This window comes from Oreochromis niloticus, linkage group LG17 (assembly GCF_001858045.2).
Source record: "Oreochromis niloticus isolate F11D_XX linkage group LG17, O_niloticus_UMD_NMBU, whole genome shotgun sequence".
In the NCBI taxonomy this organism is placed as follows: domain Eukaryota; kingdom Metazoa; phylum Chordata; class Actinopteri; order Cichliformes; family Cichlidae; genus Oreochromis; species Oreochromis niloticus.
This window is the reverse complement of record NC_031981.2, coordinates 38,764,895-38,788,377: the sequence shown is the minus strand read 5'-3', so window position 1 is coordinate 38,788,377 and position 23,483 is coordinate 38,764,895. Positions and strand designations below refer to the sequence as shown.

Sequence of the window (23,483 nt, the reverse complement as noted above, 5' to 3'; positions counted from 1 at the left end):
ACATCAAAACAAACACAAGTGTTTATTTCCAAGTATAGGATTATTTGCAATCGCCATATTGACTATATGGGTTTCTTGGTCTGCAGTGAACATTCTTCCTCTGCTCCCAGCATCTGGTCATCTAGCAATTCAGTAAAGTAACAATTTCAGTATTTTTACATCTATGGTATTGTTGTGTTTCTCATTAGCATGGCAGTGCTACAAGTCTTACAGTTTTTTCTGATTGCTTAAGCACATTTTTTGTAACTATTGGCTATTTTTGCAAAACTCTACACACAAATAAGAAAACCTGTCACCCAATTATCAAAACATTGTAGTTCTCTTGCAAAAGCGAACACAGCTAGATTAACTCTTCACACCTTCGTAAAAATGGTGTTTTCGTATCAAACAGTTAACACAAGCCATCATCTACTAAGCACACAATGCGCCAACTGCACACTGATGGTATGAATACAAAACACATCTGGCTTTTGCTTTCTCTGTGTACAGATGTCAATTAGAGGTCACACTTTTGTCATAGTGTCATGTAAACATACAAGGATCCAAACTTCAAGTATTGGTGTTTATTCACACTCATCAAAACCAAGACAAAGTCAGAACACAGAATAGGAATTTCACAAAAAAAGGAAAAAAAGACAATCAGCCTACATCATGTCGTCTTTCTGGGTCCGGCCACAAAATTTCGTCCACATCGCATGCGATATCCTCCAGTCCAAGGCGCCGGGGAAAATATCTCCTTGAATGCCGTATCCAGGCCTGACATGATGCCTGGTCAATATCTCCACATGCCTCCTCCACTGCCTGTAAAAGGGCTACCTGTTGATGAGGATGACGGTCGTACACTTTCCAGCGCCAGGCAGAGAAGAACTCCTCGATGGGATTTAAGAATGGAGAGTATGGAGGGAGGTTGAGTGCCATGAAGGATGGGTGGTCTGTAAACCAGTTGCGGACCAAAGCAGCCCTATGGAAACTAACATTGTCCCATATGATGACATATCAGGTCTGCTCTGGTCTCTGAACAGTGAGCATGTCATGCAAGGTGTCCAGGAATGCAATAATGTGTGCAGTGTTGTATGGGCCTATGGTTGCATGATGGTGAACAACACCATTTTGGCTTATAGCTGCACACATGGTTATGTTACCACCACGTTGTCCTGGGACATTGATGATGGCACGGTGTCCAATAATGTTCCTGCCACGTCTCCTGGTTTTACTGAGGTTAAAACCGGCCTCATCCACAAAAAGTAGCTCATGTCCCATTGCATCTGCTTCTAGTTCCATCACTCTCTGGACAAGACAAAACAAATGCAACACATCAGGCCCATGCACAGCACTACAGTATGCACTTCCACATTCAGAACCAATGACACTAGCTTACCTGCACATAGTCATATCGCAGTTGCTTTACACGTTCTGTGTTTCTCTCGAAAGGAACTCTGTAAATTTGCTTCATTCTTATTCTGTGGCGCACAAATACACGACTCAGTGCAGAAATGCTTGCACGGTGTATATTTTGAAAGATGGTGTCATTATCAATTATGCGCTGCTGTATTTCGCGCAGTCTTATTGCATTATTGGCAATCACCATGTTCACTATATGGGTCTCTTGCTCTGGAGTGAACATTCTGCCTCTGCCCCCAACATCTGGACGTCTAGCAATTCTGTAAAGATAAGATAAGATAACCTTTATTAGTCCCACATGTGGGAAATTTCAGTATTTTTGCATGTATGGTACTGTTGTGTGTCTCATTAGAGTATGGCAGTGCTACAAACTACTTACCGATTCTCATTTCGAAATGTCCTAATGATGCCTGCCACAGTGTAGCGGCTCAGTTTAGGCTGAACCCGTTGGCCAGCTTCCCTCAGGGTCATCCCATGGTTGATGACATGGTCCACTATTGTAGCTCTGATGTCATCAGTTATTCTGTTTCTTACTCTTCTTACCCTTCCTCTTTCCCCTCCTCGTCCTCTTCTTGCTCCTCCACGTCCTCTTCCTCCAACTTCTTCACCTCCACGTCCTCTCCCTCGGCCTCCTCTGATTCCCACTCTTCTCACTCTTGCTGCTCCTTCCATTGTACTCCACATAGACAGCTTACCTGTGGCCTGTTTATAGTGCTTAGGCTGATTGCAAAGTGGACTAATTATCTAAAACAGTTTTCACATGTGAAAGTGTGCCAGACAGTTGGCAAAATAGTGTTAATGACACCCATGTGTATAATTTTGCTAGGAGTGTGTTGATCATTTGGAAATTGAGTGTAAAGCAGTGAGTTGTGTTTACAGTTCTGCAAAAAGAGTGCTGTGCAGTGGATTGTAGCTACAGGTTTGCAAAGTGTGTGTTACAAAATGGCAAACTGAGTGCAATGCAGTGTTTGCTTTTAGTTTTGCAAACTCAGTGAGTGGTTTTGCTATAAGTATTAATAGTTTTAGAAATTGTGCTATAAGAATCACAGTTAGGGTTTAAGCATTCAGAAAAAACTGTAAGTGACTGAAATGAAAGGCTTGGGTGGAGCTCTGACTGAGCTGTCTGTGAGGTGGAGATGGGAAGGCGGTGGGTTGCACGAATGAGAGTCTAAGCGGGAGAATTAGGAGACTGATTGGCTCAAAGAAGGCAGGCAAGAAGATGATTGGACTAGAACAGGGGTGTCCAACTCCAGGCCTCGAGGGCCGGTGTCCTGCAGGTTTTAGATCTCACCTTGGGTCAACACACCTGAATCACATGATTAGTTCATTACCAGGCTTCTGGAGAACTTCAAGACATGTTGAGGAGGTAATTTAGCCATTTAAATCAGCTAAAACCTGCAGGACAGTGACCCTTGAGGCTGGAGTAATGGTTCAGAGTGAAAATGTGGGAAAGTGGTAGTGATGTAAAGAACAAATAAGCAGCCATATGAGTCATTACAGATCTTCCTTATTGAACTTACACATAAACTTAATTTGATTTTTTTGTCTCTGCTAAATATTTAAGAACTTGTATAGAAATTTGACACCTAAACCTTTTCTAACTGATTCCACTCCTGCAGGGAAAGCTGACCCACTGTGGTCTTTGAGGATAAACAGATATCCTGCTAAAAAGCATCAAACTGATATTTATTGTCACTACGAAACCTTTAACCTCAAACAAAATGAGTATAGGCTGATTACATCATTTTCCTTTGTGGATGGGAATGAGGGCAATCATGAAAAGCTGGAAATGATCTTGTCAAAACAGGTTTTCAGAAGTAGCTGGGTTAAAGTTGATTGACGATTTTCATGACGGGTGAGGGTTATACATGATTATTTATCTGTTGTTTGTTTTCTTCCTATATGCACCCCCTCCCAGAAATGCACACAAAAGTACCCACATACAGTTGTATACACACTTACATACACTGTGTACGTTTCTGTGTATACATTGTACATTTCACGTAGGACTTCCTTGTTTGTCTTGTCTTGCTCTGTCTTATTTCTGATTTAATCTTGTCTCGGTGAAAAAAGGTATAGCACAGAATACACTCACAGGCCACTTTATTAGGTACACCTATTCAACTGCTCACGAATGTGTATGTGTCAATCACATGGTAGCAACTCAGTATGTTTAGGCATGCAGACATGATCAGTCTGCTTAATTTGAGAGGACTATAGCCAGACTCCTTTGAGCTGATAGGAAGGCAACGGTAACTCAGGTACAAACTACAGTTACAACCAAAGTAGTCTGGACACACAACACATGGACCCTTGAAGCAGATGGGCTGCAGCAGCAGAAGACTGCACCTGGTGCTGTGCCGGTCAGAGGCTGACAGACATGGCAACAGTGTAAGCTGAGACTACAGTTTATATGGGCTCAGCAAAATAGCACAAAATTAGAAAAAACGTTGCCAGATCTGGTAAGTGTCAACTTGTGCTGCAACATTCACAGTAGGGTTATAATTTTGCACAAAGGACATGAAAATATGATCAGGGTGCTGCTGCAGTGGTATCAGGGATATTTTCTTCTTGCACTTTGGGCCCCTGAGCTTCTATACATATATATGCAACAATATTAACATGCATTACTTTTATTGTTCATAATTATAAATTAAAATATAAAAATACACTTTTAAACATGAGTTCGTTCCATAATCCATGAGGGTAATGTGGAAGCCAAGCCAGCCCCTTTAACTCTTTTCAGTGCCGGAGGGCAGCTGCCATCTGGGAGTACCACTGCAGTACTCTGGGCCCTGCTTCAGCAGCTTAACTGACTATTGGCACAATTTTCTCTGGTTTCATTTTCACTTAATTCAAAATAAAATACTAAAAAAATAATACTAAAAAAAGTTCTATCTAGCCATTTCACGTTGACCAATACCTGTTAAACCTGAGCAAGCACACCCCCGTCCAGAGGTTGTCCAGCAGAGGAAGAACAAACTTTGCTTAACCTACTTTTTTTTTTTTGCATGACTCTGTTTGAGCTGGGATATTTGGTTATACTAAAACTGCTGTGACTTTCTGCTGTTGTTCATGAGATGTTTACCACCCTGAGTTTTTTCAGTGGAAAAAAGACACATTTGTCGACACAGCTGTTAAGGCATAATTCACCTGTAATAAACTGGACGTGGCTTTTCTTTAGGCATACAAACAGTTTGCGGCTGCGCAGAGTACAGCTGACGGTCAGCGTGAGGATGGATTTATCTTTAGTAACTTCAGACATGACGGGAAATGTCTCCCTCTTGAATTTGTCTCCCTGAAAGCATGGCAGCTTTCCATGAGTGCTCTTTGTCTCTGCCCTTTGGTAAAACTGACTGCAGTCTTGTGATTTAACAATTACACGAGTGCCCACTCCAAAGCAGAATCCTGGCTCCCCACCTGACTTGTAGCACGTGTTGGTGACCAACACAGCAGCGGGAGGAGGGGGCCGAGCCTGCCACACGTCAAACACTTTCTGCTTTCATCATCCACCCCTCTGTCCCCAAACACAAGAGCTCCCACTCTGTCTTTGTTTTCCAGCACAGGAACGACTCGCTGTGGGACTACACCAATCCCTCCAGTAGATAGTGTGACAGCGGTGTTGTATACAGCTATGTGTGTCTGCAATAAATATGTCTGCCATATTTGGTATTTATCTTCAGAGAGAACGGGAAATGCCAGATTTAGATAACCTGTTAGACAAAAACTGCTAAAATATAAAGGTCCCCTTTCCTTTCTCTCTTCTATCAGTGATATGAAAGCATAGCAAGAACATAAAGTAGGCCTACCCTTTGTTTTAGGACTACAAAATGGGATCGATAAAGACAACGACGCATGCGTGCAGAGCTACTCCCGTTCTTGCGGACCGGAAGTTCCAAGAAAATTTTAAGCAGAGGGACTCATTCTGTCTGCATATTCTATCTGTGATTTATCGTAAGCGTTTGGTGCTCTAGTTAAAGGACGTTGCCCTTGTTAAACTTCAACCGAAGAGGTCAGTTTATGTACGTGTGTTCTCCTTGAGCCGACAGCATCTTAGCAGGAGGAGGAAAACAAGGAGGATGGAGGTGAGTCAAATATCTTTGCTAGTGTCTTTCAGTTAGCTTAAGTGTTTCCCTATGACGAGGTGAAGCTCCTGTCACAACAACGGGAGCTACGGTAGTTACGCTCGCTGCCATACCTGTAGCTCATATTTCCCCTTTAATTAAAATTTAATGTCTCCGCTGTGAATTTATCAAAGCCGCTTTTTACAACATGATGTGAGCTAGCTAGCAGAGGAGAGGAAATGGAAAGAAGCCCGAGACGTTCAACTGTCGGCGCGAGAGTTGACTGAACAGAAGACCCGACTTTATTAAATGCATAATATATATGTATAAAAAACCTTTGACATAAGTCTATTAAAGTTCAGGACCTGTTCCACACACGGGTAAAAAACAAGCAAGTACAAAAAGCACAAGTGTTACTCATTTGCATATTATTATATATAAAATAATAATTATATATAGATTTATTATAATACATAATTAATGTAAACATCAAATACATGACTGTATTCTAATTGTTCTTACTAACAGTCGCCCATTCTTACAGTATTACTGTAGTTTCATTCACTATTTATCTGTAAAGCCAGAGATTCGGGTTTTTTGTGTTTTTGGATTGACTCTGAAGGCACCGTGTCGAACTGTAATCCAAGTACTTAACCAGACCAGCTACGTGTTTCCTCTTTTAAAAACATGCATGGCTTTGTTCCTCCATCGCGAAACATGAAGGCGTGTGGTTGAAAGACTTTTGGGGGAGAGGTTTGCCTGTAGCTGTAAAACACTGTGCACCTACCCTGAGCAAACTCTATGCAGTATGATTTATTCAGCAAACTTTCCCCCAGTAGATCAGACTTAATGCAAGCCATTACATAAGCTGGTCAGAGACCAAATATTTATTTGAAAGTAGCAGCCTTGCAAATCAAACTGAAATCTCTTTATCGGCATAGCAAAGGGCTTCTTTATTATCATCACCCATGCTCGTAGAAATCATAACTGTCTTGTCATGTCTTGTCCTCACTTGCTCTGAAAAGGTTTAAGGAATGAGGATATACCAGCTAGTGAAATGACCGAGAAGAAAAAGCGGGAGAGGTAAACTACAAGGGACATAGATTCTACGTCAGCCCTCCGGCCTCTACTATGGATCAACAAGAAGTGGTGGCTGCAGCAGCTCGAGAGGATGAAGCCTCCCAGCTGATTTACAGGATCGAGCGTCCTGTCTACAATGAAACTCTGATCCAGACAAAGCTTCTTAAACGCAAAGAAGACACCACCACAAATTGTCAGAAGCTGGCAGAAAAGTTCCAGTAAGTCTTTCTCTGGACATTTCCTGTTAACATGTCGTTGAACAGATCAGCATCGACAGCTCCACACACAAGATCCTGGTCTGCTGTATAAACTGAATCCAGAAGACAGTGGGAAATCTGTGGGAGTTGATGTGCAACCTTAGAATATCCTTTTCATGAGTGGAAAAATAAGATGTTTAAATACATTAAAATGCAAAAAAGTTCCAACACTGATCTTGAAATAGATTATGTTGGATTCTGACAAGTTATTCAGAGCTAAACTGCACAGACCTGGGATTCTCTGTCCCTGCTTTTTATTTGGTAACTGATGCAGCTGGGCAAATGTTCCAAAGTACAAGCAAAAGGGAGAGAAGTCAGGGGACTGGTTAAACAAGTTGCCCGAACAAGGCTGGGAAATGACATGCTGATGCCAGGTCGCTGGGAATTTGGGACTGGGACAGGTGGGAGGGCTTACTCAGGGGAGATGAGGAGGTGTTTAAACAAAAAGCAGAGATGTGCATGGGAATGGTACAGCGAGCAACCTGGGAGTTGGTAAAGAATGGGTCTCCACTCATAACCATCCACGAGACGCAGGACAAATGGCAGTGACGCAGAGGGAGTGACAGACCTCAGGGTCTGAGCGGGAATCGACACAGTGACACATTAAAGAGTGCCGTGTCATTTTATAGAAATGCATTTGTTTTCATTTTACAGAGAGAACAACAAACGTGTCATTTCTGCACACAAACGTTTCATAATGTTGTAAAACATCCATGTTTTTTTTAAAATAACTCTTGTGCAAAGTGAGAGTGAAGTTGTGTTGGGGCTTAAATCTGTAAAAGCAGAACAAATATTGCTACATCACTGAAATGATAGTTCTGTGGTGTAAGATTGAACAAACATCTGTTCACCAGTGGAAATCACGTGATGCTGCTATTAAAGGTATAGTAGTGATTTCTCATACCAAAGTTCAGCTAACACGAGGGGGCTTCTTGAATCCTTGAGCTGCAGCCAACAACATGAAAACTGACTCCAGAAAAACTTCAGAGTATCGTCTGTGGTGGATTTTGAAAAATCTGATTGGTGTTGAATATCCACAGGTGTTCTTCAGAGAAGGCCAAGTCAGCAGCTCTGAGCTTCATGCCCATTCTCTCATGGCTGCCGTCGTATCCAGTCAGGAAGTACCTCTTTTCAGATGTGGTCTCAGGTCTCAGCACGGGAGTTGTGCAGCTTCCACAAGGTCAGTAAACTGTGCAGCAGCACTGTGTGAAATGCTGAGGCCGAGTGCAGGGCCGGCTGCCGGCTCCAGAGGAACTGTTTTCTGCTTCATGCTGACTCTGTTTTGGCATCGCTGACACTTTGACACTGTGATGGAATCACTGAACCTCCTGGATTGTTTATTTGGAAACGTGTTATCTTCCCTGCTCCACAGGACTAGCCTACGCTATGCTGGCTGCTGTGCCTCCAGTTTATGGTCTGTACTCCTCCTTCTACCCAGTCCTGCTGTACACCTTCTTTGGCACGTCCAGACACATATCAGTAGGTGAGAGAGCCGCCTCAAAGATTCTCTGTTCTGAGCTCATGGCCCTGTGTGACCTGCTCTACCTACGTACAAGAAAAGATTTACAATATGCTCTTCATTGTTTCATAAGCTCCGCCCTCTTATTTACTTAGTAATGCTTTGCTGCCTGTTATGAGGATAGGGAACTATAGATGATTTGTTTCCAGTCTGATTCTCCTGACATTGTCCAGAATTTGTCTTTCATTGGGTCCACCTGTGTTCTTCATGTCTGCTTTCAAAACACAAAGATGGTGACTGTCAGACGCACTGAGCTGTTTCGCTTTTTGAGAGACTAAGAAATTCTTTAGAAAAGACAAATGTAGGCAAGATGATATCATTTTTTACATGGTTGAGCTTTTTATACTCTATGGTGGTGTTTCTTAATCCACATTAATGGTGTCACATCAAAGTCTTGAAGGCGACGAGTCATTTTTCACAGAGCTGTTTGTGAGTGACTACATGCTGTGTTTGGCTATGAGGTGCACTTGGTTACACAGTGATTCAGATTACGAGATGAAAGGTGTGGAGGAAATGTTTGTATTTGTGCTAACTGTGTGCTTAGCTTTCATGGGAGGATTGTGACATTTCAGCGGCCTCACCCTGTGACATCTTCCTTTCCTTGAAATGGGTCCAAGTCTTAGATGCCAGCTGTGACCTATGAGTCCATCTGACAGTTGGACCCAATGGAGCACCCCACAAACGAGGTGACCTGACAGTGGAAGCACAACAGGAAGTGTTCCCGTAAAACTGTCACATGGGGAGGAAACGATACGTCACATAATGGCAGACTAAGAGACAGATGAGCCTTCCATCAGAAAGCACACACTTGAATGAGCCAAAGTGCTGCAGTGATGTTTAGTGCAACTGTGGGAGAAAGAGGTTTTTGTCTCCTGAAAAAAGACAGGTGCAATAAAAATATTGCATTTCCTTTTGTTAAAGCCAGCTGTGCTTTTATTAAACCTTCTTGGTCCTCTTTGTTGGTGTGATGGTTTGGATATTTCTCTGTAAAGAACAGAAAGAGCTCAAAGAGCTTCGTGCTCTCACAGACGAAACCTAGCATCCTTTCAGACAGAGTGCTTCATGACTCACACACTTTGCATAGTGAGATTCAGTTTCTTCCTTCCGGACGAAGGCTTCTGGTCCCACAGTGCAATGATCCAGTCATAGCTTTGTTACTTTGTAGCTTACAGTATGTTCTTTTGTGTGCAGTAGTTTGTACTGTGGTTATCTGTCTGTGAGGCTGGATGACTCTACCTACGGGTGCAGGTTCTGAAAGCAAGTAAGAAAACCCCGTTATCACATGATAGATGAGTACTGTGACTCATTTCCTCTGCCAAGAAGGTTCTGTGTGTGTGTGTGTATATGCATGTGTGTGTCTGTGTGTGTCATTCTGTCTTAAAACATGATAACTTGAAAAGTTCAGAATGAATTTTGATAAAACTTTGGGGGTGGAGGGAGTGACATCATATTTGGCTGACATCCACCGAGGTCTTCAAGCTCCACTAATGATTTTGTTGGTTTAAAAACTGACAAAACCTTCTAACTTGAACTGTCATTCACACACGTTTGGTGTGTATTGATAATATACAGACAGTACTGTATAGATGCTGCTTACCTTCTTCCTGAGAGTGTTTATGTTATATGGTGACTATAAATATGACATTATTACCTGATCTTCAAACGTTCTTAAAATGTCTTTAAAATTCTGATTAACATTTAGGAAATGATGCTGGGGCTCACGTCTGCATCCAAATGTCACCTTTGACCTCTACTATTCCCTTTAAAGTAAATACTGCCCACAGAGGCTTAACCTCGCGCTCTCCAAGCAGGTTTAAGTGTTTTTAGTCTCAAAGTGATAATCAGCATGTACCCACATCATTTTTCTCAATTCAAAAGTTTCGTAAATGTGAAAACAAAACAACAAAAACTGTAACATTATAATCCCTCAGAATGTGTCTTCTGTGGGAGGTTTTTGAAATCAGAGCTTGATGGATGTTGTAAAAACTTTCTGTGTGGCTTCCAGCTTTTGAACTGGGATTGTAAAACTCCCTGCCTCTAACTACTTAAAGACTGACATAAGCAGCAGGACTGAGATTTCATTAAACCCAGCCTCAGTTGTCTCACCAATGTGCTTGCTTTCTTTTCTCCAACACTGTCACGCTTGTCTCAATTGTCAGTTTAAATCCGTCCAATGAATAGGTCCAATAAACTAGACCTGCTCAACCCTTTGAAGCTGAGGAGCTAATCTGCAAAGATTGTAAATCACCGCTGGCCCAAATCTGGCCTGACATCAGGTTGCTGTGGAAATGATGATGGTTCCCTCTGGCAGAGAACGAGAGGAAATAGTTGGGCTGCTTTTCAAGTGTGAGGCAGGACGGCCTTTACCGTCACAGCGGTGGTGAGAGTAAAGGCCGGTGCAAGCACAAGTCTGCAGTTTCTGTGCTGGATTTGAGAGCTCGTTGTAGTTGACATCAGCTTTGAACCCAGCCTATCATAGCGCTGTGTTTGTGTCGATGACCTGCAGGAACCTTTGCTGTCATCAGTCTGATGATTGGGGGCGTCGCTGTGAGGGAGGCACCAGATAGCATGTATATGAATATCAATGCTACTGGATCCAACGCATCTGATGCCATCAACGTGGAGCTTCGTGATAAGAGCAGGGTCCAGGTGGCCGTGATGGTCACAACCCTGGCGGGACTCATCCAGGTCAGCCTCCCACCTACAGAGCAGCCGTGGCTAATCTCACTGTTTATCCAAAGCAGCAGCAGCATGTATGAATCACTGTTGATGTGTCAACTCGATTTTAAATGTTTCTGTATGAAACATTGTTTTTCAAAAACAGAATGATCCCCTCTTCTTTTGCATTCCTTTCAGATTGTTTTAGGTCTTCTCAGGTTTGGCTTTGTAGCAATCTACCTCACCGAGCCCCTGGTGCGAGGCTTTACCACCGCAGCATCCATGCACGTCGTCATCTCCCAACTGAAGTACTTGCTGGGGGTGGAAACGCAGCGATATTCTGGGTTTCTCTCTGCTATTTATGTGAGTTTTGAGAGGCCCGGCCTTTCTCCGTCCCAGTATGGTCAATGAATCGCTAACACTTACCTTTCTGTCACTACAGAGTGTCAAAGCAGTACTCAGCAGAATCACCAGCACCAATATTGCCACTTTCCTTCTGGGGCTCGGGTGCATCATCTTCCTTTATGTGATCAAAGTTCTCAATGAGCGCTTCAAGAAGAAGCTGCCCATTCCCATTCCTGGAGAGATCATTGTGGTCATTGTGTCTACCAGCATCTCTTATGGTTTGTCGTTGTCAAAGGAATACAAGGTCCATGTAGTTGGAAACATACCAACAGGGTAGGCTGCACACACTGTAGATTTGTTTAAGTGTCTTTTGGTTTAAGCTCCTGTTCTGTGCACGTATGTGACAGAGGTATACAGATGTTGTCTTATTGGTTACAGGCTTCGCCCTCCTGCTGCCCCAAACATCTCGTTGTTGCCCAATTTGGTCACAGATTCTTTTGCTATAGCAATTGTAGGATTCTCCATGGATGTCTCGCTGGCCAAGATCTTTGCCCTGAAACATGGCTACAGTGTGGATGGCAACCAGGTGAGTGTGTCCACGGGGTGAGCTGCTGATGAGCTGCTGGTACTGTGTGTGGCTCTAAATGTTTGGTTAGAAACCTGGATGATGGGACGTCCTCTAGATGTTTGTTGCAAATCTTGTAAAGTTATATTTTTATTCTGCACGCTGATATTGGAAATGCTGCTCACAAAAAGGTTCATTGTTCCAATTTGTTGGAACTTGTTCATTTCATCCACGTCCCCCCCCCCCCGCACACACACAGAATCTGACAAAACCCAAAACAAACATACTTTTCAAATCTTTATTCAGCACAGTCTTCACTGTGCAGCCTGGAAAAGCAAGTAGACTGCTTGAATTCAAGTAAGTTGGAGAACAACAGCCTCCATGTTTTTGTGTAGCTGCAAACATTCCTCCTACAAAGCTGTGTCATCTCATCTCTTAGTGTTACGTGTAAGCATATCCTTGATTTAATAAAGACATCAACTGTTTGTGTTGTTAGTTTAGTCAGATTGAGTTTATCTATAAAATTTTAGAACTCGGTGAAGCAAAACTCCCGTGCTCAATAAGTGCGATCATCATTTGTTGTTGTTGTCTTTATCCTGTCTTCCTTCTCTCACCCAAACCAGTCACAGCAGACGGCCCCGCCCCTCCCTGAGCCTGGTTCTGCCAGGTCTACCTTACAAAATAAAGCACCTTGAGGTCACTGTTGTTGTGATTTGGTGCTGTATGAATAGCACTGAGTTGTCTGTAGCATTGTATAGTTGCCTGACTGTACTGTTTGTTTAAGACTGAACAAAGTGTTTCCTCCAGGCGTGTACGCTCCATCTGCACTTGAACAGTGTAACTTTTTTTATTCATTTACTTCTTTTTTTTTTAACCGACACATAAATGCAGGTCACGTGATTAAGGACAAACAACCCTGAACTTTTCAAACTCCTGACAGAGGAGGATGCAGTGATGCAGTTTGTTGATGTGGTTTTGTCGCATTTAGCAAAGCACGACTGTGGAAAATATACGGGTTGCATTTTCCTGAAATTGTCCAAAGCTCACGTGTGAAAATGTTGTTGCAGAAGGACTTTCCTTTCTTTTTGAAGCTCAATGTTTTCAGAGTTTTCCTCCACGTGTCCACTTTCAGGAGCTCATTGCCCTCGGTCTGTGTAACTTCATCAGCTCTTTCTTCCAAACGTTTGCCGTCACCTGCTCCATGTCGAGGAGCCTGGTCCAGGAGAGCACAGGAGGGAAAACACAGGTGACACACACCAACTACAGGAATGATTACACTATCTAAATTGGTGCTGTAAAGCTGTTGTTAGAGTGAGAGAGGTGTGTTGATGGAGTTATTGCTTTTTATGTGTGTGCTTTAGATTGCAGGGCTCCTGGCGTCGCTGCTGGTGCTGGTGGTGGTGGTGGCCATCGGCTTTGTCTTCGAGCCGCTCCCTCAGGTGAGTCCCTGTCTGATGTTTGGGCGTTACATGTGAGACTGTACACACCTAAATGTTTTTCTTTGGCTCTCATGTTTGCTTGTGTTTCTCAGACTGCGCTGGCTGCCATCATCATGGTCAACCTAATAGGGATGTTCAAGCAGTTCAGAGACATTCCCAGTCTGTGGAGGACCAGCAAGATTGAACTGGTCAGTCTTTAAAACCAAGCTTAGCTGACTTAGAGTGCACCGTTGTTCTGAGAGGTGTTTTTTGTGAACCTGAGTGAATACACAGTGGAGAAGCTCAACTTTATGCAGAAAGCGTGACTATAATGGACAGGAGTGGAAACGATCAGATAAATGCACGTTGTCTGAAGACATTTGCATATGTAAAAACTGCTTTGTGGTCTTGCAAAACACTTTCTCTTCATGCTAGTTTCATGATACTTTCTTTTTTGTCCTCTCAGGCCATCTGGGTGATTGCCTTCATCGCTTCTGTGCTGCTGGGATTGGACTACGGCCTCCTGGTGGCCGTCACATTCGCCATATTAACAGTCATATACAGGACACAGAGGTAATGATACGAAGCAGCGAGAATATGTGTTTTTACTTGAACTGAAGCTTAAAGGCAGCTGTGAGAGTTTTCAAAGTGATTTGACGAGCAGGTTTGATTTGTGCTCCGAGCTGTTTTCTTTCTCTTCCAGCCCTAAAAGTTCCATCCTGGGCCACGTCGCTAACACGGGGCTCTACTGTGACGTCGACGAGTATGAAGAGGTAAATGTGTGAGAAGAGGAACCTGCTCTGTGTGAAGGCAGGAAAAACATCCACACTGACCAAAACTGCTGTTTGTGTTCTCAGGCGGCTGAATATGAGGGGATTAAGATTTTCCACTCCAACTCTTCAATCTACTTTGCTAACAGTGACCTGTATGTGAACAGCCTCAAGGAGAAGGTAGTACTGTGTTTGTATGTAAGCAGAGACAAACAGAAACCCCTTTTGTGGGGGAAATATGTGAAACACTTATTATCACTGGGTCTTAACTGGCTCAGTCTGAGAGGAGCAGCGTGAGCGTGTAATTATCTGGTGGTAGATGTGAGCAGAGCTCTACTTTGAGATGAGCAGGAAGTCCGTTTGCTTGTGATTTAACTGTCTTGGCTACAAATGAAGGTTTCCAGTTGTAGCTGTAGCCTGTTCACGTTACAGCTGAACCTTCACACAGTTCAGTGAAAAAGTTTCTACCTTTGTCATTTCTGCTTTTTATGTGTTCAAATAATTAACAGTAAAAAAACATTTTAAACTTTACTGTGTGTATTGAAACAAAGGTTTATTTAGTGTCTAAGCACCAAGTGGGAAATATTCCCAGCCTCTTCCAGTCTTAACCTAAGGAGTTAGTGCTTTACCAGCAACAACTGATTCCTAGGGATCAGTCTGTGTTGCTACTGTGGTGGCATGTTGAGTCCTTAAAGGGTAAAAAAAGTCCCGCTGTAAGATCATGGATTTAGCTCAGTGTTTACTAGTCACAGCCATACCTGATTGCATCAATAACACAAAGAGACCTGCGCTACAAGAGCTCAAAAAGCAACACATGGTGCCACAATCAGCTGCAAAGGGTAACAGAGTCATTACTTTACTGCTTCAGAGCCTGGACAGTTGATGGAACTATGAATTCTGGGTAATTACTTTTTCACCTAGGTGCAGGTTTGGATAGCTTGTGTTGGTTAAACAATGAAATCACACCTTGAAAACTGCATTTTGCATTTACTGAGGTTATCTTTGTGCAAGATTAACATTTGTTTTGTGACAAATCAGGAGAAGCACAAATATTACTGAAAGCAGTTGATCATGTGCTTCATGCTTATTGTGTTCACAATGTTAAGTTTAAAAGTAAAGACGTCAATATATGTTTGTTTTGTAAAACATTATTTCAGTTCTCATTTTTGTTTTTAATATTCAATTCAATTCAACTTTATTTACACAGCACCAAATCACAACAACAGTCGCCTCAAGGCGCTTTATACTGTAAAGTCGACCCTACAATAATACATACAGAGAAAAACCCAACAGTCACATGACCCCCTATGAGCAAGCACTCTGGCGACAGTGGGAAGGAAAAATTCCCTTTTAACAGGAAGAAACCTCCGGCAGAACCAGGCTCAGGGAGGGGCGGGGCCATCTGCTGTGATTGGTTGGGGTGAGAGAAGGAAGACAGGATAAAGACATGCTGTGGAAGAGAGACAGAGATTAATAACAAGTGTATTATGTAATGTAAAATGAATAATTATCAGAAAAAACTTTTGTTTTTATTCAGGTTGAATTTTTTTATGTTGGATTTTAAGATTTATTTTTACACAGTTGATTATGAGAATCGCGAAAATAAGACGTGAGGTAATGGTAGAGGTAAACGAGTGAGGAAGAATGAAGTGCTGAGTTGGATGTTAACAGCTCTGTTTTAATTATGTTGATCTTTACAGACGGGGCTAAACCCTGAACACTTACAAGCTGCTCGGAAAGCCCAAAAAAAACAAAAGGAGAAGGCGAACAGCAATCAGTCGTCTCCGCTGAAAATCTGTGCCAAGGTGAGTCACTGTTTTTCTTTTCTTGTCTATCCAATCTGTGAGCTTTGTTAACAGGTTAAATACAGGTTAAATACACACTCGTGTGTGTGTGTGTGTATATATAATATGTTTTGGTGTGCTACTTTGTTTCTAGTACAAGGATGAGGCAGTGACTCATGAAGTTTTGCCCCAGGGCCACGTGGCGGTGGCGGAGGATCAGAAGAACGGCCAGTTTGGCGACAGACATGGCGACTCAGCCTCAGAGGAGGCGGTCTTCCTTGAGCCTTTCAGCACAGTCCACTCCATTATCCTGGACTGGACGTCTGCAACTTTTATCGACTCAGTGGGAGCTAAAGCCATCAGACAGGTTCTGGCCCTTTTTCCAGTGCTGCACTGCACAGGAGCACCAGCTGCATGCATATTTTCACTGAACTCCAGTGACTGTTTTATGGTGTAGAGCTCAAATACTAAAAACTAATATCTGTTTGTGCAGGTAATTAAAGAGTATGCCACCGTAGATGTCCGGGTGGTCATAGCTGGCTGCAACAGTAAGTGATTCAAGATTATTTATTTGTCACACACATAGTTATACAAGTACAACACGCAGTGAAATGTATCCTGACACACCTCAACTGTGCAAAAGGGGAGAGAACAACATCATATACTTTATTAAGACTTTTCATTTTTATTAGGTCTGATAATATCTGTACAGATTTTCTGTTTTATATGCACTACCTAAGAAAACGCTATAGAAATTAAAACCCATCCATCCATCCGCTTATCCTTACAAATAGCTGTGGGGACTATTTGTGGACCGTGATATGTTCAAGAAACCAGTTTAAGAGGATTGGTATGGTGGCCCTGAGAGGTCAAACGGACTGCAACTTAAGAAAACACCAGCAATGAGAAAAACCCTGCAAAAGCACACAAAACACAATGGAAATAGGAAAAAATAGGAACCAAAATATGCTAAGAATTGTGCTGGGAGACACTTAAAAGAAGTGGAGGATCTATTGGTTTTGTAAGGAAAGAAAAGATGAGAGGTAAGTGTGTTAGCCTACTAACTATTAGCCTAAAAATCGTCATCAGTATTATATGAATCATGATAAAACACGCCTACCATGTTTTGGGTTATTGCAATTGGTCCGTCGGGTTATTGTCTCCCCAGAAACACTTCCCTTGTGCTTTTGGAAATCTGTGTTTTCCTATTTCTGTGGTGTTTTGTGTGCTTTTGCAGCGTTTTTCTTGTTGCTGGTGTTTTCTTAAGTTGCAGTCCATTTGGCCTCTCAGGGCCACCGTAGATTACACATCGTCCTGCAGGAGTTGGGTACACTGTGGTCAGAAAGGCATGGACGTGGAAATATCCCTCACACTGTAGCTCCACTAAGCCACTGATTCAAGGCAGGAGGAATCCATGCTGTTATAATGATCAAGATTACTCAGACAAGGCAAAGCCTGTGCATGCTGCAACCTCAGGTTCTTGTTTGTAGCTGGATGATGTGGCGCCCCTGTGGTCTGATGCTGCTGTAGCCCATTTGCTTTCCAACATGAGGTGCATTCAGAGAAGCTCTTCGGTGCTCTTTGGTGGTAAGAGTGACTCAAATAACCACTTGTTACCTTCCCATCACTCTCATCACAATTTTTCTCTGACATCAACGAGGCATCTTCTCTCAGAGAACTGCTGTTATGTTCTCTTGTTCAGACCATCCTCTGTAAACCTCAGAGATGATCCTGACCAGCACATCTGGCATCTACAGTCATGCCATGTTCATTCTGATGCTCGCCTTGAACTCCAGTTGGTGTCTGCATCGAGCCTCTGTCATGTGATTGGCTGATTTTGATGTTTGCATGAATGAGAACATGATAAGGTCTGTAAGTGGAGATGACAAGTTCCACACACTGAGATCCAGTGGGATCATAATGTAAAAGATGGATGGAAACAGGCAGCAAGCTTTATGACAGAACTCTGTTGATATGAAAGTTTTGGTTTGAATGATTAAGCTTGTGGGTCCTGACAGACTGAATCACAGGCTGTGTTTGTACTGGCAGCAAAGACTAAAGCCAGTGTTATTCCTGCAGTAACAAACAGGACACTCCTGTTCTGCATGGGATTTGGGACTGAAAATGAGAAGATATCATTTGGAACCAAATGGTAAACATGATGTCACACAATATATTTACAGTTCACTTTCAGTTTATTGCCTCATGAGCGCTCAGGGATGTTTTCAGAGTGGCAGCTAGCCAGAAGAAGGCAGGGATGAAGCTGCAGCGGCTCGTTTCAGACTAACAAAGCTGCTGTCGAGTGCAGTCCAAGAAATGAACACAGCAGGTTGCTTTAAACAGTGGTCCTGAAAAGTTTCCCTTGTGTGCCCTGTAAATGGAACAAAGGTATCACTGCAGGAACGCCTCAGTGTCTGCACTGAACGTTTATTAGCCCTGCTGCAGTGAGTCTTTCCTTCACAAAGTCTGTTGTCATTGATGTAAATACTGAGCCTGCTGCATGTTTCTCTGCAGGAAACCTGCTGGCTGAACTGGACACCTTGAAGTTCTTCACTAAGGACCTGACCACAGACATCCTGTTCCCCACCGTCCACGACGCCGTGCTCCACTGTCAGCACTCAAACTCTCACCCGTCTGTGGCTGCGGTCAGCGACATGACCTGAGAGGATGCAACGTAACTGAGAACAAGTCACAGGAATGGGACGTTGTGGCACTCTCACAACCTCGCTGTGAACTTGTTTTCAGCGGAAATATCAGTGTTTTTCACACTCACAGTGCACTTAAAGAATCTCGTAGCCTTGTTAAAGTTCCAAAGCAGCAAGAACATTGCTTTAATCAGAACCTTCAGAATGTGGTGTCCATCTATAGCCTGATTTCTCTACAGTGTTGACGTTGCACTTTAGTCATGTTGTAGTTCTCACTGTTTGCTGAAGTACTTTTTAAAGCTGCAGCTTTGTCTACATGATAATGTTAGCAGGTACTTTTGGAAGCCTTGTGTTGTAAACGTAATACTGACCACCTCATTATCACGCTGGTACCAAAGTGTTACCTATAATCTGTCGATATGAGTTTTTTGATTCTGATCTGGAATGACCTTTCTGGTCTGTTTGGAGTGTCATGTTGCTGTTACTGTACATGTGCATTGGTATATGACTCAGAGTACTACATAAATGCAGTGGATAGCTTTAATTGTGCTGTTAGTGAACGACACAGGAGGCCTTTCAAGCTCCCCTGTGCTTATTTTGTTAAACACTGAAACTCAAATCTGGAATAACTTTTATTTTTTAGTGAACAAGAATAACAACAACAACAAAATCCTTTTGACTGTTTCTTTTGACAAAGCCAAATCAGACACACAAGCACACACTCAGTTGTAGGTCATGTATCTGGGGGTGGCGCTGAACTTGGCGTACGATTTGATGACCTTGTTAACGGCTTCCAGGAAATCTTTCTCTGTGGCGATCTTCCTGCGGGCCCTGATGGCAAACATTCCCGCCTCAGTGCACACGCTGCGGATCTCGGCACCTGAAAGGAAACACCCGATATAAGAGTGCTCAGATTTTCAGTCTAGAGCTGAAAAACTATTAAACCTGCATGTAGACTACCTTTATCTCACGCTGTCAAGCCATTCAAAACAGTTTGTTTGACTTGGCTGAAATACAGGATCGTGTTAAAGGACAGCCGAGACCTGCTTCAGACTCTCATCTACTTTAACATAACATACTTCCAAATTTATAAAAGACAAACCTTTCCAAGTAACAGGTTGCCCCCGTGTGGTCATACATCAGTACTACACTAATAAGTCTGAACTCTTCTAAACTAACAAGGAGTCGACAAACAAATCGGAAAAGTACTGGAAGCCACTCAGGGAAAGCAAGTAGTTTACGGCAGCGGTCCCCAACTTTTTATTTATTTATGTCCGACAATATTTTCACAGACCGGCCTTTATGGTGTCGCGGATCAATACAACAAAATAAAACCAGTACCGGTACCAAAGACCCAGGGAAACTGAGTTAACGATAAAAACCCTGAAAACCATAAATTTCACACCGAGCCTCAACTCTTACGGCCCGGTACCGGTCCGTGGTTTGGAGACCGCTGGTTTAGTGTCTCTGTGACAACGGCATTGTGAAGGAAAGGACAACTGATGTATGCCACACCCACACGAGCAGGAAACACTAAAAAAGATAAAGAAGCAGCTGAGGGAGACTGTGACATGACAGGAAGTGACGTCTGCTCTGCAGTCTTACCGGTGCTGTTGGGACAGAGGCGAGCCAGCAGCTCAAAGCGAATGTCTCTCTCCACACTCATAGAGCGGGCATGGATCTTGAAGATGTGGGTGCGACCCTGCAACAGGGGTTTTAAAGATGGTTGAATTGGACAGAACTACATCAGAAAAGTGTAACAATCCAACTGGAAACTAACCTCAAGGTCAGGCAGGCTGAATTCAATCTTCCTATCCAGACGTCCGGGCCTCATCAGGGCCGGGTCCAGCGTGTCCGGCCTGTTGGTGGCCATCAGCACTTTGATGTTGCCTCGAGGGTCGAAACCATCCAGCTGATTGATGAGCTCCAGCATGGTCCTTTGGACCTCGTTGTCTCCACCGGCACCGTCATCAAAACGAGCACCTGGCAGGTTCAGAGGGTTACACGCTCACACTCAGAATTGATTTTTCTTCACACTGGATTAAAAGGACTGCTGCACGTTACATACAAGTAATGTAAATATGAGACTAACCTCCAATAGCATCAATTTCATCAAAGAAGATCAGACAGGCCTTTTTGGTCCTGGCCATCTCAAAGAGCTCACGCACCATCCTGGCTCCCTGTGAACGAGTTCAGGAAAAGTCAGAGCAGACGTTTACGTGAATCAACCTTCCTGATCTAAACTGCAGCTAATCTTTCTTTTCGTGAGCGCACCTCTCCCACGTATTTCTGCACCAGCTCAGAGCCGATGACTCTGATGAAGCAGGCGTCTGTTCTGTTGGCCACAGCCCGGGCACACAGGGTCTTTCCGGTACCGGGGGGCCCGAATAGCAGCACACCTTTAGGAGGCTCGATTCCCAGATTGACAAACCTCTCAGGCTGGTGAGAAGAAAAAGACGACAAGTGAGCTTCCATGTGCAGAAGACAGTTGCTTCACTCATGCCTCAGTGGTGGTTCTAACTTTGGAACACTCACATGGAGCAGCGGAGTTTCGACCACCTCTCTCAGCTTCTCTATCTGCTCCTTGCATCCACCAACATCACTGTAGGTCACATCAGGCTTCTCTTCCACCTAAAGCAAGTGGGCAAAGGAGTTATCACATGCAAGCAGACAGATAACCAAACAATCACAAAGTATTCCTCGCCTCCTAACCTGCATCATGGTGACAGTGGGGTCGATTTTCGGAGGCAGAGGAATGTGGATCTGATACTTGTTTCTGTCAACCCTGGAAAAACAGACAGGACACTAAACTTAGCTTACAGCTGACGGAACCTTCTGGAAACTATGTAACACATTTAAATCATGCTTCTGCCTCACCCCACTCTCATGCCCTCCTCGATGTCAGTTGGAGCCACCTGGTCACTCAGGTCCACCACAAACTTGGCAAATTGTTTGACGTTGATGATGTATTTGGGATCCTCAGAGTCTGCATTGATGATCTTTGTGCATCTTTCAGAAAAAAATAAAGAATCATGAAGCTACATAATGGAAATGCTGTGGAAGGAAGTAGGAAAGCTAAGAAAATTCATGTCGGATTGACAGGAATGTTCCTCGAAACATCCCACAGGGAAGATCAGCGATATAACACCACACTTTACATTTTGGTGATGTTAAAGTTAAACATTTACCTTGCTACCTGCAGCGGCTGCTCGCTCTGCAGTGTCTGCTTGTCAGCAGCTAGATCCCAGAGAGCGGGTGGAGCCAGGCCTGTGTCAGACTCCTTGATGCCTGTGCAATTAAAAAAACAAATCAGACACAAAGCATCTTGTGCAGCATTCCAAAGAACCAAAACCGTCCATATATACTCCTCTGATAAAGCTGGACAATCATTCCAAATTTAAGACGATCCATTTTCAACAGCAATGCTGCCCTTACCATTTTTTGGAGTTAAAGTCAACTAGACATGTCTTTTTTAAATCTAAACTGGCCCCATAGCAGTGGGTTGTGGTGGAAAAGGTGATCTCTCTTTGTGTGTTACCTTAGCCCAGAGTACTGGGTGGCCAGGAAAGGCCAGCTAGACAGCTGCATCTAAAGTAACAGGCCATGCAAGCACCAAATAATTAAGTGAGGGGTGAAAATACACGAGGTTTAACTGGCACTTAATGAAACTTGTCCAAATGTATTTGTATAGTGCAACAGTGCTATTGAGTCCTGTGTATGTTGCAAGATAATCACTTAACATGCACAGGACAATGCAGCTGCAGTTATCATCAAGTCTGTAACTTTTGTATCGTTTCTGGATGTGACAAAATTCATTCAGGATTTTTAGTCCAGAAGCCTTTTCTGATTTGCATCTCCTGCTGGAATCAACCAGCGACCTTTCGCTTGTCAGCTAATGTGTAAACCACTTCTATAGAGCTACCAAATACTTCCTGTACTACTGTTGGTTGTTAGAAATGAAACTGAGAATATCTGAATACGTTTGAAAATTGTAATGGTGAATTCCAAGTAAAGAAAATCTAAGAAAGCCGGAGTAAAACCCCTGATTTTGACGCAGTACTTGAAATTTGGTCAGACACAAGTGGCTTCTGGAAATTTCGGAGGTTTAGAAAGTTAATTCGGCAAATGAGCTTTTCCAATAAATTACGTTTTGTTGCTTATGACCGCTTTTAAACAATCAACAAGTCGAGTAAGAAGCTTACTGAGAACTCTACATCTTACTGCCCTGCTGTGGCACAAATGTACTTCTGGATTCGTCGCTCACCCGTCAGCTCATTTATCTTCTTGAGCAGCTGCTGTATGTCATCTTCCACTTGTTTGATCTGTCTGGAATAGGTACTCTGACCCTGGTGGTGAACAGCAAACAACACATTCACTCACTGTGGAATCACTTCCATTTCCTTGACCCTTGCTTGGTGCTGTGGTTTTGTTTGAAATCCATACTTACATATGTTTTGAGCAGAGCGATGTCCCCTTCATCCAAAGCTTTAAAAAAGAATCACAATCACATGAATGCGCGTGCACTCTGTCACCGTCGTCGGACTGAGCGATGCAGTATATACAAGACTTTTTATTCCACCGTAAACAGATCATATTTATAACAACATGGTAGCAAATACATTCACCAACTGTTTTCAACGAGCTAAGCTAACATTAGCCATGTTGCTAGCTGATATCGACGCTTCTTTTCGGGAAATAGTATCCATGTTTTAAATAAACTATTTTAGATATACCTCTAATAGGGGAGTCATCCTTCTCCTCTTCTTTAATCTTCCTTTGGTCGTCTCCCAAATAGTCCGGCATGTCTAATGTGTGAACAAACTGTTTAGTCGCGAACAATCGGGACTGCTAAACTCTACAATTACACAGCAGCTTTAGGCTTCCGCCGCTATGCGCCACTTACCGGAACACACAAGCGGGAATTGTATTGAGGATGTACCAGCTTCATGGTTTTTAAAAAAAAAAAAAAAAAAAAAA

At 43.1% G+C, this 23,483-nt stretch overlaps 3 protein-coding genes across 3 annotated transcripts; 1 reads left to right on the top strand and 2 right to left on the bottom strand.

Moving 5' to 3' along the window:
- Positions 1 to 407: 407 nt before the first annotated feature.
- On the bottom strand, positions 408 to 1,959 carry LOC109195065 (uncharacterized). The gene is made up of 3 exons (XM_019346504.2): positions 1,781 to 1,959; positions 1,379 to 1,661; positions 408 to 1,287 (listed from the first exon to the last, which is right to left on the bottom strand). The coding sequence occupies exons 1-3, from the start codon at positions 1,870 to 1,872 to the stop codon at positions 997 to 999; spliced, it is 666 nt and encodes a 221-aa protein (XP_019202049.1). The 5' UTR covers positions 1,873 to 1,959; the 3' UTR covers positions 408 to 996.
- A 3,350-nt stretch (positions 1,960 to 5,309) lies between these two features.
- On the top strand, positions 5,310 to 18,821 carry slc26a5 (solute carrier family 26 member 5). Its single transcript, XM_003458674.5, has 18 exons — positions 5,310 to 5,486; positions 6,491 to 6,763; positions 7,843 to 7,982; positions 8,175 to 8,285; positions 10,828 to 11,009; positions 11,178 to 11,342; positions 11,422 to 11,657; positions 11,763 to 11,910; positions 13,022 to 13,135; positions 13,251 to 13,328; positions 13,421 to 13,516; positions 13,774 to 13,880; positions 14,011 to 14,080; positions 14,165 to 14,257; positions 15,778 to 15,882; positions 16,016 to 16,228; positions 16,355 to 16,409; positions 18,376 to 18,821. The coding sequence occupies exons 2-18, from the start codon at positions 6,597 to 6,599 to the stop codon at positions 18,522 to 18,524; spliced, it is 2,229 nt and encodes a 742-aa protein (XP_003458722.1). The 5' UTR covers positions 5,310 to 5,486; positions 6,491 to 6,596; the 3' UTR covers positions 18,525 to 18,821.
- On the bottom strand, positions 18,692 to 23,420 carry psmc2 (proteasome 26S subunit, ATPase 2). The gene is made up of 12 exons (XM_003458671.4): positions 23,240 to 23,420; positions 22,954 to 22,991; positions 22,771 to 22,852; positions 21,695 to 21,794; positions 21,384 to 21,515; positions 21,219 to 21,291; positions 21,042 to 21,137; positions 20,781 to 20,945; positions 20,599 to 20,686; positions 20,287 to 20,489; positions 20,112 to 20,208; positions 18,692 to 19,386 (listed from the first exon to the last, which is right to left on the bottom strand). Exons 1-12 carry the CDS (start codon positions 23,307 to 23,309, stop codon positions 19,229 to 19,231), a joined length of 1,302 nt encoding a protein of 433 aa, XP_003458719.1. The 5' UTR covers positions 23,310 to 23,420; the 3' UTR covers positions 18,692 to 19,228.
- Positions 23,421 to 23,483: the final 63 nt, after the last annotated feature.

Coding starts and splice junctions, on each gene's coding strand:
- LOC109195065 (XM_019346504.2), bottom strand. CDS start 1,872: ATGACCCTGAGGGAAGCTGGCCAACGGGTTCAGCCTAAACTGAGCCGC. Junction 1,662..1,780: donor ACATTTCGAAATGAGAATCG/GTAAGTAGTTTG, acceptor TTATCTTTACAG/AATTGCTAGACGTCCAGATG. Junction 1,288..1,378: donor TGCGATATGACTATGTGCAG/GTAAGCTAGTGT, acceptor TGTCTTGTCCAG/AGAGTGATGGAACTAGAAGC.
- slc26a5 (XM_003458674.5), top strand. CDS start 6,597: ATGGATCAACAAGAAGTGGTGGCTGCAGCAGCTCGAGAGGATGAAGCC. Junction 7,983..8,174: donor AGTTGTGCAGCTTCCACAAG/GTCAGTAAACTG, acceptor CCTGCTCCACAG/GACTAGCCTACGCTATGCTG. Junction 11,658..11,762: donor GTTGGAAACATACCAACAGG/GTAGGCTGCACA, acceptor TATTGGTTACAG/GCTTCGCCCTCCTGCTGCCC.
- psmc2 (XM_003458671.4), bottom strand. CDS start 23,309: ATGCCGGACTATTTGGGAGACGACCAAAGGAAGATTAAAGAAGAGGAG. Junction 21,795..22,770: donor GAAGATAAATGAGCTGACGG/GTGAGCGACGAA, acceptor TTAATTGCACAG/GCATCAAGGAGTCTGACACA. Junction 20,946..21,041: donor TCGAAACTCCGCTGCTCCAT/GTGAGTGTTCCA, acceptor TCTTCTCACCAG/CCTGAGAGGTTTGTCAATCT.